General features: G+C 41.4%; 2 protein-coding genes across 2 annotated transcripts in view; both read right to left on the minus strand.

The window, feature by feature from the left end:
- The window catches only part of pgm5 (phosphoglucomutase 5), a 30,178-nt gene extending 19,347 nt beyond the window's left edge, over positions 1-10,831 (minus strand). Inside the window, exons 1-6 of the mRNA XM_085425806.1 lie at positions 10,218-10,831; positions 8,651-8,813; positions 8,078-8,224; positions 7,744-7,869; positions 7,457-7,647; positions 4,991-5,145 (exon numbers count right to left, since the gene is read on the minus strand). Of these exons, the coding sequence (XP_085281932.1) occupies positions 4,991-5,145; positions 7,457-7,647; positions 7,744-7,869; positions 8,078-8,224; positions 8,651-8,813; positions 10,218-10,475 (1,040 nt within the window). The 5' untranslated portion in view covers positions 10,476-10,831. The remainder of the gene's footprint in view (positions 1-4,990; positions 5,146-7,456; positions 7,648-7,743; positions 7,870-8,077; positions 8,225-8,650; positions 8,814-10,217) is intronic.
- Positions 10,832-11,207: 376 nt separating this feature from the next.
- On the minus strand, positions 11,208-13,066 carry foxd5 (forkhead box D5). Its single transcript, XM_085425809.1, has one exon. It carries the CDS (start codon positions 13,031-13,033, stop codon positions 11,987-11,989), a length of 1,047 nt encoding a protein of 348 aa, XP_085281935.1. The 5' UTR covers positions 13,034-13,066; the 3' UTR covers positions 11,208-11,986.
- Positions 13,067-13,134: the final 68 nt, after the last annotated feature.

A 13,134-nucleotide genomic window follows, 5' to 3' on the forward strand; every position in this document is an offset into this window, starting at 1 on the left:
ACTTTATTGATCCCTGGGGGATTTGAACGGCACGTCCACGGCCAACATAAGCACTGACACTGACTGTAGCAGTGCTCGGCTTTCATGCAACGTTGCAAAAATGTAGCGTCCGAACAATGTGAGAATAAAGCAAATCGTGCTTTCTCAAGTTTGATGATTGCACCAACAGAGCTTTGCACACACACCCATGCATAGCATTCACATCCATACATCCTCAGGGATAAAGCACAAACAAGAACAGGTTTTAAGATCAAATTTCCAGTTCCACTAAAAGACAACTTCTTGAACACACAGTGCTAGAATGACTGTACAAGTGCATTTAAACAGATATAATAAAATGTCTCAGGATAACCGGGATGTTGGATTCTTCTGACGAGATTTAAAAAAAAATTTTTTTTTAAAAAAACCTGGCAGATTAATACGTCTGGAGACACAAGGAATGAAATTGGAAGGCCTATTTAGAGCTGCAATCCCCTCGTGTGTAGGTGTGAGCCGTAAACTGTAATGCTCTCCAGTCAAAGTTCATTTTCTCACACTAGTGTTGACAATTTACAGGCAAGGAATCTAAAGTCGGTCACATAATATACAGTATTTTTAAATGGTTAGTATCAATCATTTATTAGCTATATTATCCTTCCCTGTGAATACCTTCTTTAGGGTATTAAGGAAGTTCTATTTTTGGATGTTGATTATTTTGATGTTTACTGTCTGTGTTTTACTTACATTTAATCTTCTAATATACATGAAGCGATGAGCAAGTCCAGCCTTGCATGTATGAACAAAGCTAAATAACTTCATTCTAGGATGTGACAACACTGAGCTGCAGTTGAGGAAAGTTAGAGCAGGTCTGTCTTGAATGGTTTGGAAGCTCTGCTCCGACAAGATTAGAGCTGGAAAGAAATTTCATAACTGAGCAGGTAGGAGGTATGTCCACTTTCCTTCATCTCAACTCTCTGGAACCTCTGTTGCACACACGCTTACAATATGACCCACACTAAGTAACCTTTATCTTGCACCTCAGTAAATCCCAGCGGAGGGGGAAGGTACAATGAGTGAAGATGTTTCTCTACATCCGTGAAGTAAAATAAGGCCAGCTTTTGGCTTTGGCTTGACATTTTACCAAACATAGCCTTCAGCACCCTCACGCCTCAGTTTGGATTTAGGGCTCAGGCTAAAAGAGCAGCAATGCCGGAGCATTACTTGAGCTTGACCCGAACCAATAACCCTTAGTAGTCAAAGCAGAAATGCAATGTTAATTGCTGATAATGCTGCCACGGAACTCAACGCTGAACTTCTTTTTCTTCTTCTTTACGCTGCTCTCTTCAGGGGGCACCACAGCAGATCATTTGCTTCCATATCCCTATCCTTAGCAATCACACATTCTTCTCTGTGATCTTATTCTTCTCCTCCTGTCGACATCCTTTGTCCAATGCATTTACTGTCCATCTTCTGAGATCTTCAAACCATCTCAACTTTGGCTCTGTTACTTTGTCTCCAAATCGCTTAATCTGAGCTGTCTTTCTGATCTACTCATTTCTAATCCTATCCATTCATCCTGGTCACTCCCAACAAAAATCTAAGAATCTTCAGCTCTGCCACCTCCAGCTCTGCCTCCTGTTTTTGGCAGCACTACCATCGCCACACCACATATCATATATCATATGTATATATATATATTTACAACCATCTTGTAACCCTCCCCTTTCACTCTTACTACTACTATCAGTCATAAATCCCCCCTGACACTCAGTACATACTGTATATTCACCTTTCCATCCTCCTCTGTCTCAGTTGTACACAGATTCTGTTGCTTTCATTCCTCCACCTCCACCCCTCCAGTCCCTCATCCACCTTCACCCTACTCTCACTGCAAGTCACAATGTTATCTGTGAACATCATAGTCCACAGGAATCCTTCTCTGTCAACCTGTCCATAATCACTGGAAACAAGACGGGATCTTGAGTCACTCCCTGATGTAATCCCACCCCGACCCTGAAGCCATCTGTCTCTCCCTACCTTCCTCTCTTGGCATTTTATTCCATGATTTTTCTGTTAGTTCTCTACAAGTCAGAGCTGAACATACTTTAAAATTAATTTTAGCATAATTATTGGAAGTGGTCATAGCTATTTTGGAGTGCCAATCTCAACATACCTTTGTGACATAATGTCAAAACAGTTTTCTAGGATTTTGCAAAGCTGTGTCAAGAATATATTTGCTATCGATCATAGTAAATCAGGCGATAAATGTGCTTGTTAGAGCAATGTTTATCTTTGCCTGCCTAGTTCTGTGTTCTTGATGCTGCTCTCCCTGCCTGACCTGATTTAAGTGGCCTTGTATGGCGTTACCCGGCACAGCGTCGAGGTCAATTACTCCTAATGTTCTCTGTCAAAGTAAATATAAAAGGTACTGTGTAAAGGTTTTAATCACTTTAGGTTCTTATTCATCATGCAATACCACTAGAGAGAATTAGTGGCTTGGTTTAATTACTAATTCTTTCCTCAGCACAAAAACAATCCCGATGACCACAACGCCAACGGTCATTAACAGCTTTCTGTAACTGTTTAGCTACAGCACAACATCAAATATTTGACCTTTCTACTTTGCCGTGCTAATCAGTAAAAGAGCTCACATTTCATGATCGTAACACGCACACCAGTGGCTCAATCCTACATCCTTCCATCCCTGGAACTGTGAAAAGAGAGGCAGATGTTTCCTTTACCAACATTTCCCACCCACTTTCCCTTCCTCCCTCACCGCGTCTTGCATAGCATGTGCACAAAGACATAAAATCACCCACGCACACACTCCAACCAAAGTGATAGATTTAAATCCAGCCTCCTGTCCACCTGAATCCAGTCAGTTTCCTTTGCTTATCTGAAAACAGTTGCATTCACTTTCTCTCTGTCTTTTCTGTTAACACACACTAACATACACATCAGCGCACAGAGTATATACACCATCGCATTTATCAAAGCTTTTATAACACAGTTTGCTTGACTTTAAACACATAGCAGGGAGGGAACCTCAGTCTAAACACTCAGAACACAGATACACACGGTCTCCTAAAACAGCCCACACTTGGACAGACTCCAGGGTCCGACTTCACACTACTAAGCACTTCAACACTTTCTCGAGTTTATCAGGTTCATGCCGTTATATACATGTGTGTGTGTGTGTGTGTGTGTGCGCATGTGTGTGATGAGGCCAAGCTGACTGGGGAGCCAGTGTATGCAAACCTTTCAAGCAACTCATTCAGTGTGATTATTAGGGCTCAACATCATAAGACATGACCTTAGGCAAGGAGTAGTGCAATATCAAGGGATGCAGTCTGTGTGTTTGTCTGCCTTAGTGTGCAACAGCACCATGTAAATAAAGATAACCAGCAATTCTGTGACGTAAAATTCCAATTCGCATACAATGGGGAAATAATTATTTGATCCCCTGCTGAATTTGTAAGTTTGCTCGCAAAAAGTTATCCTTCTCTAATTTTTATTGTAGTTTCATTTTAATGGAGAGAGACAGAATATCAACCAAAGATCCAGAAAAGAACGCAGTACATAACAGTTATAAATTGATTTAAATGTCATTGAGTGAAAAAAGTGTTATCCAAAAGTAAAAATGACTTAGTACTCAGTGAAGAAACCTTTGATCACCAGATTTATTTGCTGCTGCTTGGCAACTCACAAGTTTAGCTCCCTCCACTCATTTTCTATAATGTTGAGGTCTGGGGACTAGCATCTAAGCCCCTCCATGACCTTAATGTGCTGCTACGGCGTTATGTTTTGGGTTACTGTCATATTGGAAGACAGATTCATGACCCATCTTCGGTATTCTTTATGAGGAAAGGATCAGATAATTTCTTTGTAAATTAGCAAACTTACACATTCAGGAGGGGGAATGACAAAATTGTTTCTCTTACTGCCTCTAAGCATCTCTCACAACTGTGAAACCCAGATGGATCAGGGTTGGTAATAGCATCACTTCATGTGCCTTTCAGCAGTTACACACAGTAAAGGATTAGTTCTTTCACACACATAAAGACACACATGAATAAATGAAATAAATTTCACGGATGCTGTTTAGATTTTAAATCACACATGGTGGTTTAAGAAGACAGTGTGACACATCACTGCCCACCACAGGCCTCTCTTCATCAAGTACCCTTTTAGGAAGGAGTCTTTTGAGCTAAGAGTAACTTCATCGGGATAATGTAAAATATTGAAAATAGTGATTTACTTTCTTAATCTCGTCCAAATGCTTTTGGAAGTCCATTACCTCACTTTAGTGCATCTTTAATGTGTCTAGTTCATGGACACAAAATAAATATGCACCTATACGCTTCTTCTGGTAGAGGGTCAGATTAAATAAATATAGGCAGGGGTCAAAAGGAGGTTGTGTTGAAAGTTACTAAAAGGGAGGATGAAATCTTTGCACTTCTATAAGGTCTATTATTTATAAAATATTAAATCAGGATGTTAAATGTTTTAATGTAGTTAGGTAGCACATTTTAAACAGCTAAACTTCATGACTGCCATCCATATACATAGTCTTTAGCAACTATAGTAGATTCATCATTCATCAAACGGCTCCCTTGAGCAGCATTCTGCAGAAGCGTCAGCGAGGTGCTGTGCCGGGATCTCTCCTGCTGGAACAATGTTAATGGAGATGACTTTGGCGGTGATCACATCCTCTCACTCACCACCCTCTGCTTAGCTTTACCCTTACATAACACACAGTATTTATAGGGGGGTGAGTAAGTGTGTGTGTGTGTGTTTGGTGTGTGTGTGTGTGGGGGGGGGGTGATCTCACAGCTTTATTCATAGTGGGTGTCGTCCCTCTCCGGAGACTGGACTGATGCAGGAGTTTGTAGGAAGAGTGTGGGTGGTGTTATAGAACTTCTTACATCTACTGATTGTGTGTGTGTGTGTGTGTGTGTGTGTGTGTGTGTGTGTGTGTGTGTGTGTGTGTGTGTGTGTGTGTGTGTGGTACCTATCAAGGGCAGCACTGGTGGCCATACTTCGAGCAAATCCTTTGACGCCATACTGTCTGAAGTAGGGGATGGTGGAGAGGTTAGCACCCATGATGGCCACTGAGTCCGATGGGTTCACAAAGAAGCCATTTTCTCCAAGGATCATGTATCGGTCCTGAGAACACGACAAAACCATAAAGTGCTTTGTGAGTCCTGTGTAGTTAGTTAGCATAACTGCATTAATTAACCCTTTTTATAGTACATGTATTGCCAACAACCCCCACAAAAAGACCAAAACAAATTGCTTAATTCTCCTCAGGCCACCATTGTTGTATGTCCCTTCATTACAATGAATATAGCAACTCTAGTTTATTTTGAGTCGGTCCCCAGCACTCCATCCTGCTGCCGTAAATACTTTTGAACTCGCCAAATAATGACTTAAATAGTAATGAGCTGAATTCTGCTAAAGGGATAGGAAAGCTGTCACATTTAAGACACTGATTAGAACATTGTTGGTCTTTTCATGAGCGTTACTGATAATGAAGAAACATAAGAAACAACATCCTTTAAGGACAAAGTGTGTTTGTATCACAAACATTCACATTACTATAAATGATCTTTAGTAGACGGTTACAAAACATAGAACAGTACAAGTAACAAATTCTCAGTACTATCCCCCCACCCCCCAGGATTCATTATTACTGTGGGGAGCGTAGAAGATATCGGTTACTATATATCCCCAAAAAAGAAACATCCACCCAGTATGATAATAACCACCGGTGCTAATCACAGTGGAGATACCGATCCTTGGGGGAGAAACAGAGCAGATGTGATGTAATTCTCCTGATGTTACACTACTAAGCAAACAGTGTGTGCCTGTGTCTGTTTATACAGAATAAATGTCTATTGGATGACATTGTGGAAAAAGTGAGACGCCCGTTGGATTATTGTGCATGCACTGCAACTTTGCACCCATTGCCTTCACTCCTGAAATCAACGTGCAATTATAAACAAATAAAAAATAAATAAGGATTTCTCTGCTGCCTCTGGCTGGAGTCAATATCTTGGATTTAGCTTTTATAGCAATAAAAGTCAGCTAGGCTTAAAGAAATGAATGAATAGATTGTGGAGCAACATGGCATGTAAATACCACAAAAAGGATCTATTTAATTATTTAATATTATGGATTATTAGAGATATTATGTATGTATGAGAACTAAAACAGCCACAGCCACTTAAATATGTTCTTAAATATGATCCCAGCGCACACTCAGGTCAGTATTTTCTGTTTCTTTTTAAAAATATATTTTTAAATGACTTATTAAACCAAATTTTGAAGGATATTTGCAGGAGTCCAAGTTACTAAAGATCTCTTCATGCATTTTCCAATCCCTGTATTTTAATTTCCTTTTAAGCCAAATCCAGTTGAAGGAATACTGGACAATTCACAGGGGGCAGCTCATAATGTTCTTTAGGAACATCCTCCTGTGCAGTACAGATTAATAAGACCTCAGAAACATCCCTAAAATGTACAGTAAGTGATTTCGAGTATTACCTATTAATTTTTGCGCACTTCTTCCTTTGTCCTGGTTAATAAGAGTGTTTGCAGTACAACACAGATCAAAATAGGTTTTAGTGGAAAATTGCCGGTCATCCTATTGCATGTTATTTTATCCAGTTTTTGAATAACTTGGGGGTCTGTGTAAACGTTTCAAATGTCGCCTTAAATCTGTTGTTTTTTTCACGGTTGTTTGTTTTTTAAGGCAAACAGTACTAAAGCAGCTTTCCCCTCAAGACAGCCCAGAAGACATCCTACATGACTTTTGTCATTGTGCAGAAAATAATTATCTATATGTAAGAAATTGGTTCTACGGTTATGTAACTTTCTCCCTGCTCCCTTTTTTCCGGTGTAAATTAGTAGCCAGTTGTCAAAGGATGAATGTCCTGGGCAGAGGTAAGCTTAAGATTACAATTTTTCTTTAATAAAACTTTGAGTTTGAGTTCTTTAGGTCTTGCGCATGTTTCACAATATAAACAGTGAAGCCTTTCTGTTTCCTGAAATAATAGAGGGCTTTTAATTTGAAACTTAAACAGGAAATCTTGTTTGTATAAAGCGTTTACTGCGGTAACCAAACATTAACAGAGGTACGCAACACACTCTGTGATTACTGAATTAGATTAAAAGCCACTTCTGGCCATTCCCTTGTCACAGTGGATTGCCACAGTAGGTAGCACTGTTGTTTTGTTTGACTTGGCAGTTTTATGCATGATGCCTTTCCTGACAAAACCCCCAAAGTGGATTTGTGTCTTCAGGTAGAATTGTACCAGCAACCTTTCATTTGTGAAGCAAATGTGTAAACCACTATTATATGGTACACTTGAAAGTATCAGACCATGGGTGCAGTGCTTTTCAGCACCACTACACCCATGTAGTCTTGAATAAATGATTGCACATTCTGGAGTAGGACTTCAACCAAATGGCTTACCCCATCTGCATCAAATGCCGCCCCAAAGCCAAAGTCGCCTCCTTTCATGGACTCTACCAGAGAGGTGGCATAAGTCAGGTTGGGCTCAGGAGGTCGGCCACCAAAGTCCTCCAGAGGTACACAGTTTACAGCAGAGTTAGCAGGAGCTCCCAACTCATCACACAGAATCCTACGTACATAGGGGCCCATCACTGTAACAAAGCAAAAGGTGAGTAGAAGTTAGCAGAATAATATGAATAACAGTAACTGCAGTGCAGGGCTTACAGGACGTATGCTGATGAACTGACCTCCGTTCATGGCATCTATGTGTATTTTAGGCTGATCTGGTCCTGTGAGGAGACTTTTAATGGCAGTGAAGTCAAAGATGTTTCGTAGCATTTGTAGATACACTTCAACCGAGTCTACAATCTCCACTGGATAGAGACAGAAGAACCTGTTAGTACTGGATGAGAGTATGTTTTTTTTCTGTGCATTTTGAGTGACAGAAAGAGGGGTTCTACTAGCATCACACAACAGGAAAGTTTGTAGCAATGTGAGGGAAAATCCACGCTTGTGGATAACACTGAAGAATTCAGAATGATGCAGAGAAGCTTTTTAACTAAACATGCACGAATGTTGTACCTCTGAAAGGTTTGAATTTGTTCTCGAGGTCAAACTCCTGTCTTCCGAGCCTAGAGAGATCAATGCGGAGATCGGGGCATATGGCGTACTCCTCGAGTGTCCGGCTCACCTGGTAGATCCTCTCCATCACTGTGTCTGGAGAGGGCCCTGCCAGACAGAGAAACAAAGACAATGAAAAATGCATCCCTCACTGGTGTTACAACTCCTGGCAGTGCAAGAGTCTTTGGATACATGCATGAGTTTACTTAACTGCCCATCCAGGAGAAGGTGTGGCACAAAGGCATGCTTAGAGAAACTTGTAATGTTATTAAAGTTTTATTTGGTGCCCTAGGTTTTTTACAAATCTAGGGCACCAATCTTTAACAAATCTTTAACAAATCACCTGTATTTGTCAATTCTGATATCACACTCCATTTTATATCATGGCCTAGGAGCCAAGTTGTAACATTAGCATTAATTTTTGCTGTAATATATATATTTTTTAAATCAAATTGTCTCAAACTTCTATTTTTGACTTTAAAATTTCTAAATAAGAGTCAGATGGAAAAGCAAATGTATTTTCTAAATCCTCACCTCCATTTGCCACATTGAACTTGATTCCAAAGTCTCCTCCAGGGCCTCCAGGATTGTGACTTGCCGTGAGGATAATCCCTCCAATGGCCTTGATCTTCCTGATGATGCAGGAAACCGCAGGGGTGGACAGGAGCCCACTGTGGCCAATTACCAGACGACCAATCTGTGCATCACCAATATTAGTGAGAAGCAATAATGGTTTCATATCATGGCAGATATCACCTGGTCTAAAATCATAATATAATATAATATCTTTGTGTTTCAAAAAGAGTCATAATGCTTTATAAAAACAGAATGCAACATATTTGTAAAAAATGTTAAAAATGTTTGTTCCATTTTCAATCAAACATATGCTTTGAATTTTTTTTTAAATCCAATCCATTTGTTTCTCTCCTGATTTCAAAAAGTTAAAAATCACTTCCTGTCCCAAAGAATCTTGTCATTCTGCAGGCGACTAATTGGCTGCCTGCTTTAAAAGGCAAATGATCTCCCTCTAGAAGGATGCCTAAATAACAGAACTACGCCTCTATTTATACTAAAGTGGTAATACCACCAACATAATTCTCCTTCTCTAAATAAAATTGTCCTCACTGGAGAGGAATTTGCTCTCCTGGCATCCTCTAAACATCCGGGATGTTGCATGTGTATATAAAGGACAGATCAGAAAGTGAGGGAAAGCCCTAACAAATGGAATCTTCTCAGTAACCAGTGTTGAGAAGGACAGCACATGCACTGGGTGGGTAGTTGGCAAGTGTTTCTATTATCCTTCTGGTTCTTTTCCTTGCAGTATGACAGAGGATCCCCAGCATGTAGACTTAGCCCTTGATAGATTGAACACCGAGGTGTAGGCAGTGTGTTAGCGGTGGTGGGGGGCAGACGTAGGCAGGAAAATAGAGCAGGATGGATGGAAGTGCTGATAAGGCTGACACCAGAAGACATTTGGCTGGACCAGCAGAAAGAATTTTTTTTAAACGCACTGATCCCCAAAACAAATTATATTCCTTTCCAATTTTCCTTTGGAACTTTTCCAAGCCAACTGCAAAGATCTCACAGCCTAAGAGCTGCAGGGACTTTCCTCCTCAGTGCCTCACTTTGTCTTCTTATTTTAACCTATTTGCAGCTGACTTGTTAAATTCAATTCAGCAGGTTTGTATGTATCAGTATCAACAATTACTGCAAATGTGAAAAAACTATAAGCGACTGCACAATTCTGATTTATTATAAAACTCCCAAAGTCCCACCAGAAGTAGCAGAATAACATCTGATGACCCTAAATTTCCCAGCCCAGTGAATTGTTCCATCTCTGTGTTAATGATTTAAACATATGTGCAGGTCAAAAGAAGCCATAGGCTACATTAACATCCTGAGTTTGTTGGTGAAGTTGAATAATTATTCCGCTGGTCTTCCATTCCAACAAGAAGTGTTTTTTCTAAAAGCGTTTAAGCCTGCTTGTAGTAACTCACACCAACGCAGAGCAGAACAGTAACATTACTGCTGGTTACAAGTGACTCCTGCATGCTGACAGAGAGGAACAAATGCATGACACTGGTGGTCGCCCTATTCTTACCCCGTTTGCAGCTGCCATTTGCACTATCACCTCGATGGCAGCTCGGCTGAAGTAGCGGCCGTCGCTGCCCACCACCATGGTGCAACCCTGTCGGTCCCGCAGGTCGATGGAGGACAGCACGCTCTGGATGTAGTTCTGCAAGTAGTTTTTCTTCCCCTCGAACACCGCAGTCTTCCTCCGCAGTCCATTGGTACCGGGCCGCTGGTCCTCGAAGGGGGCGGTTTGGACCGTCACCACCGGGATCGGGCTCGTCTCCATCCTCTTTAACCAATCAAGCAAGTTTGGTGGAGTTTTTTGTTTGTTTGTTTTGTTTTGTAGGAGTTTACAGCACTGAGTACAAAAATAAGTTCGATAGAAACAGCTCAAAGATGCAACTTGTCAGTCTAGAGTGAAGTAAAGGTTGTTTCCCCACCGTCGAGGAAAAAAGCGGTGACAGCAGTCCTACACAGGGACGAAATGGCTATAGTGACAAGAAACAGCCAATCAAAAATGTTTTCACCTCGACCCAAGCCAGGAGTCGCATCCTATAGTACTGGCTGAGCTAAGCAGCCACCAGCACTCTCCTCCTCTGCTGGCGGACAACTCCCTCTTCTAATAAGCCTGAACAACTGACTATGAAGAAAAAAATAAGGGAGGGGTGGACTCGTCAAGACTCACAATCAGCTGAGCCTCCGGCCAAAAATAGACATCTGACTGATGGCAAAAGGGAATTGTGTCGGCACCGGTCTGCAACCGGACACGCCTGTGTGTGTGTGTGCTTTTCACTCTAACCCAGGCCATTACTATAGTCACAGAAATCTAGAAGTATCAGAGTGTACCGTTTTTATTTAATTGTTATTATTTTCTGAATTGAAAATGTTTTGATAGATCTTGAATTCTGGGTGTTCTGTAAATTCTTAAGTAGCCCATCCCATAACACGGACCAACTTCAGTGCGCTAACATCTGCTCCAATATTTTGGAAACAGTGCGACCTTGAGGCAGAATGGAAAAAGTGACTTTTAATTATCATTATTATTATTTTGTATACTTGATGAAACACGTAAACGTGAGAGTACCAATTAGGGATACAGAGTTTCATTTCTAAAACCTGCCAATTAACTTTCATTTGAGTGAGTTTCATTATTTTATCGGCAATGACCAGTGCGAGTTTAAGCCCTGCGTTTGTATAGCTTTTATTCATTTCCTGGTTGGAAATGTGTTTTTATAATTTGACATTGACTTACTTTAATAAAACCTGATTTTTGTCATCATTCTTGTAGCCTGCAGACTACAAGTGAGTTCAGTTGATCAAGAGGAAGCAGGCCAACACAATGTTGAACCCTTACGGTAAATACTGTCAGTTAAATTATAGTAAGTCATTTTTGCTGTAGCTAAAATAAAAGTTTGGCATCACCTGTACTTCAGGTACAAATATCAATAAAGACTACAGAAATATAGAAAATCTAAGTGTTTTTCAAACTTACACACAAACAATAATTTCTGCTCTGAGTAAATCCACATATAGCTCTTACGAGCACTGTGCACTGACTCAGATTATAACAAAACTTGCAATCGTTTCCCACATATTCATTTTATTTTGCCACGTTACTTAATAAAAAAAACACATTCACATTGACGAAGTTTTCCCCTGAAGCAACCTTGACAAATATATTACAACACATCTTATTTACAGACATAACGCACATAAATATCATGCAATAAAAAAAACATTTCTTTAAGAAATGAGCTACGCCAAACATACAGACACTGTAAAGTGTTTTCAAAGGGTTCAGCAACGAGGGTACGACAGTCTGAGGTGCTCGTTTATAAAAGGAGCAGTGCTCAGGATGGGAGGAGGGCAAAACTGATTCCTTGAAGGCTGCAGGAGGGTCGGAACCAAACAGGCAGCAGGGCCAGGCATGAGTTGACCGTAACCGAGAGCACCGTGCGGGCCTTGCTGTGGATTTGAGTTGTGCTGACTGATAGAAGAGGGTCTGCTCATGATGCTGTCGATGCTGAAGGAGCACTTTGCCTGTGGGCCGGATTTCGGCTCAGCTGGTTCTGCTGCGCAAAGCTGTGCTCTTAAGTCTTTAGGCCCAACGCACTTTCCGTGGCTGTTCAGGGGTTGTGGTAGGAGGTGGTAGGATGAGGAAGGCATCATGATGCTTTCCTGCAGGGGCATGTAACGAATAGAAGAGGCAGCCGTGTGGCTTACCTGGCCAGTTATGCTATATGGGTGTCCGTACGGCCGGCAGCAGTTAAAGCTGGAATAAAACATCAGTCCGTCTTTGCCGAACTCGGGCTGGTTTCTCTTGAACCGTTTCCTCCGGCGAAGGAAACTGCCGTTGTCGAACATGTCCTCCGAAGCAGGGTCCAGAGACCAGTAGTTGCCCTTTCCCGGGTTTCCGGGCTCCCTCGGAATCTTGATGAAACAGTCGTTAAGGGAGAGGTTGTGCCTGATCGAATTCTGCCAAGCGGGAAACTTGTCTCTGTAGTAGGGAAACTTGTTGCTAATGAAGTCACATATGCCACTAAGCGTTAGCTTCTTCAGCGGGCTCTGCAGGATAGCCATGGTGATGAGAGCAATGTAGGAGTACGGGGGCTTTACCGAGCTGCTCTGGGCTTTCCTTGACGCCGGTGCGTCTGCGCAGAAACTGTTCTCGCTTTCCCCCGACGATTCTGGTTCTGAAGAGTCAAATTCCGCACCAGATTCTGCTGAGGAACCCGTAGAGCACTCATTTCGATAGTGGACATCCTCGCCTACTATGTCAATCGCATCCTCTTGTATAGGCAATCCGGCATGTTGTGAAGCTTCAAATTCACTTGAGAGAGTCATGGTCACACCTAAGATTTCTCACAAACGCGTAAAAACTAAACTGTGCCAAAGAGGCCTTAATGGTTTGCCGTGCGTAAAAACCAACAGGCCCCTCGACTGTG

Source organism: Rhamphochromis longiceps, linkage group LG12 (genome assembly GCF_057381845.1).
Source record: "Rhamphochromis longiceps isolate RC_006_pf linkage group LG12, R_longiceps_female_GT1.1, whole genome shotgun sequence".
In the NCBI taxonomy this organism is placed as follows: domain Eukaryota; kingdom Metazoa; phylum Chordata; class Actinopteri; order Cichliformes; family Cichlidae; genus Rhamphochromis; species Rhamphochromis longiceps.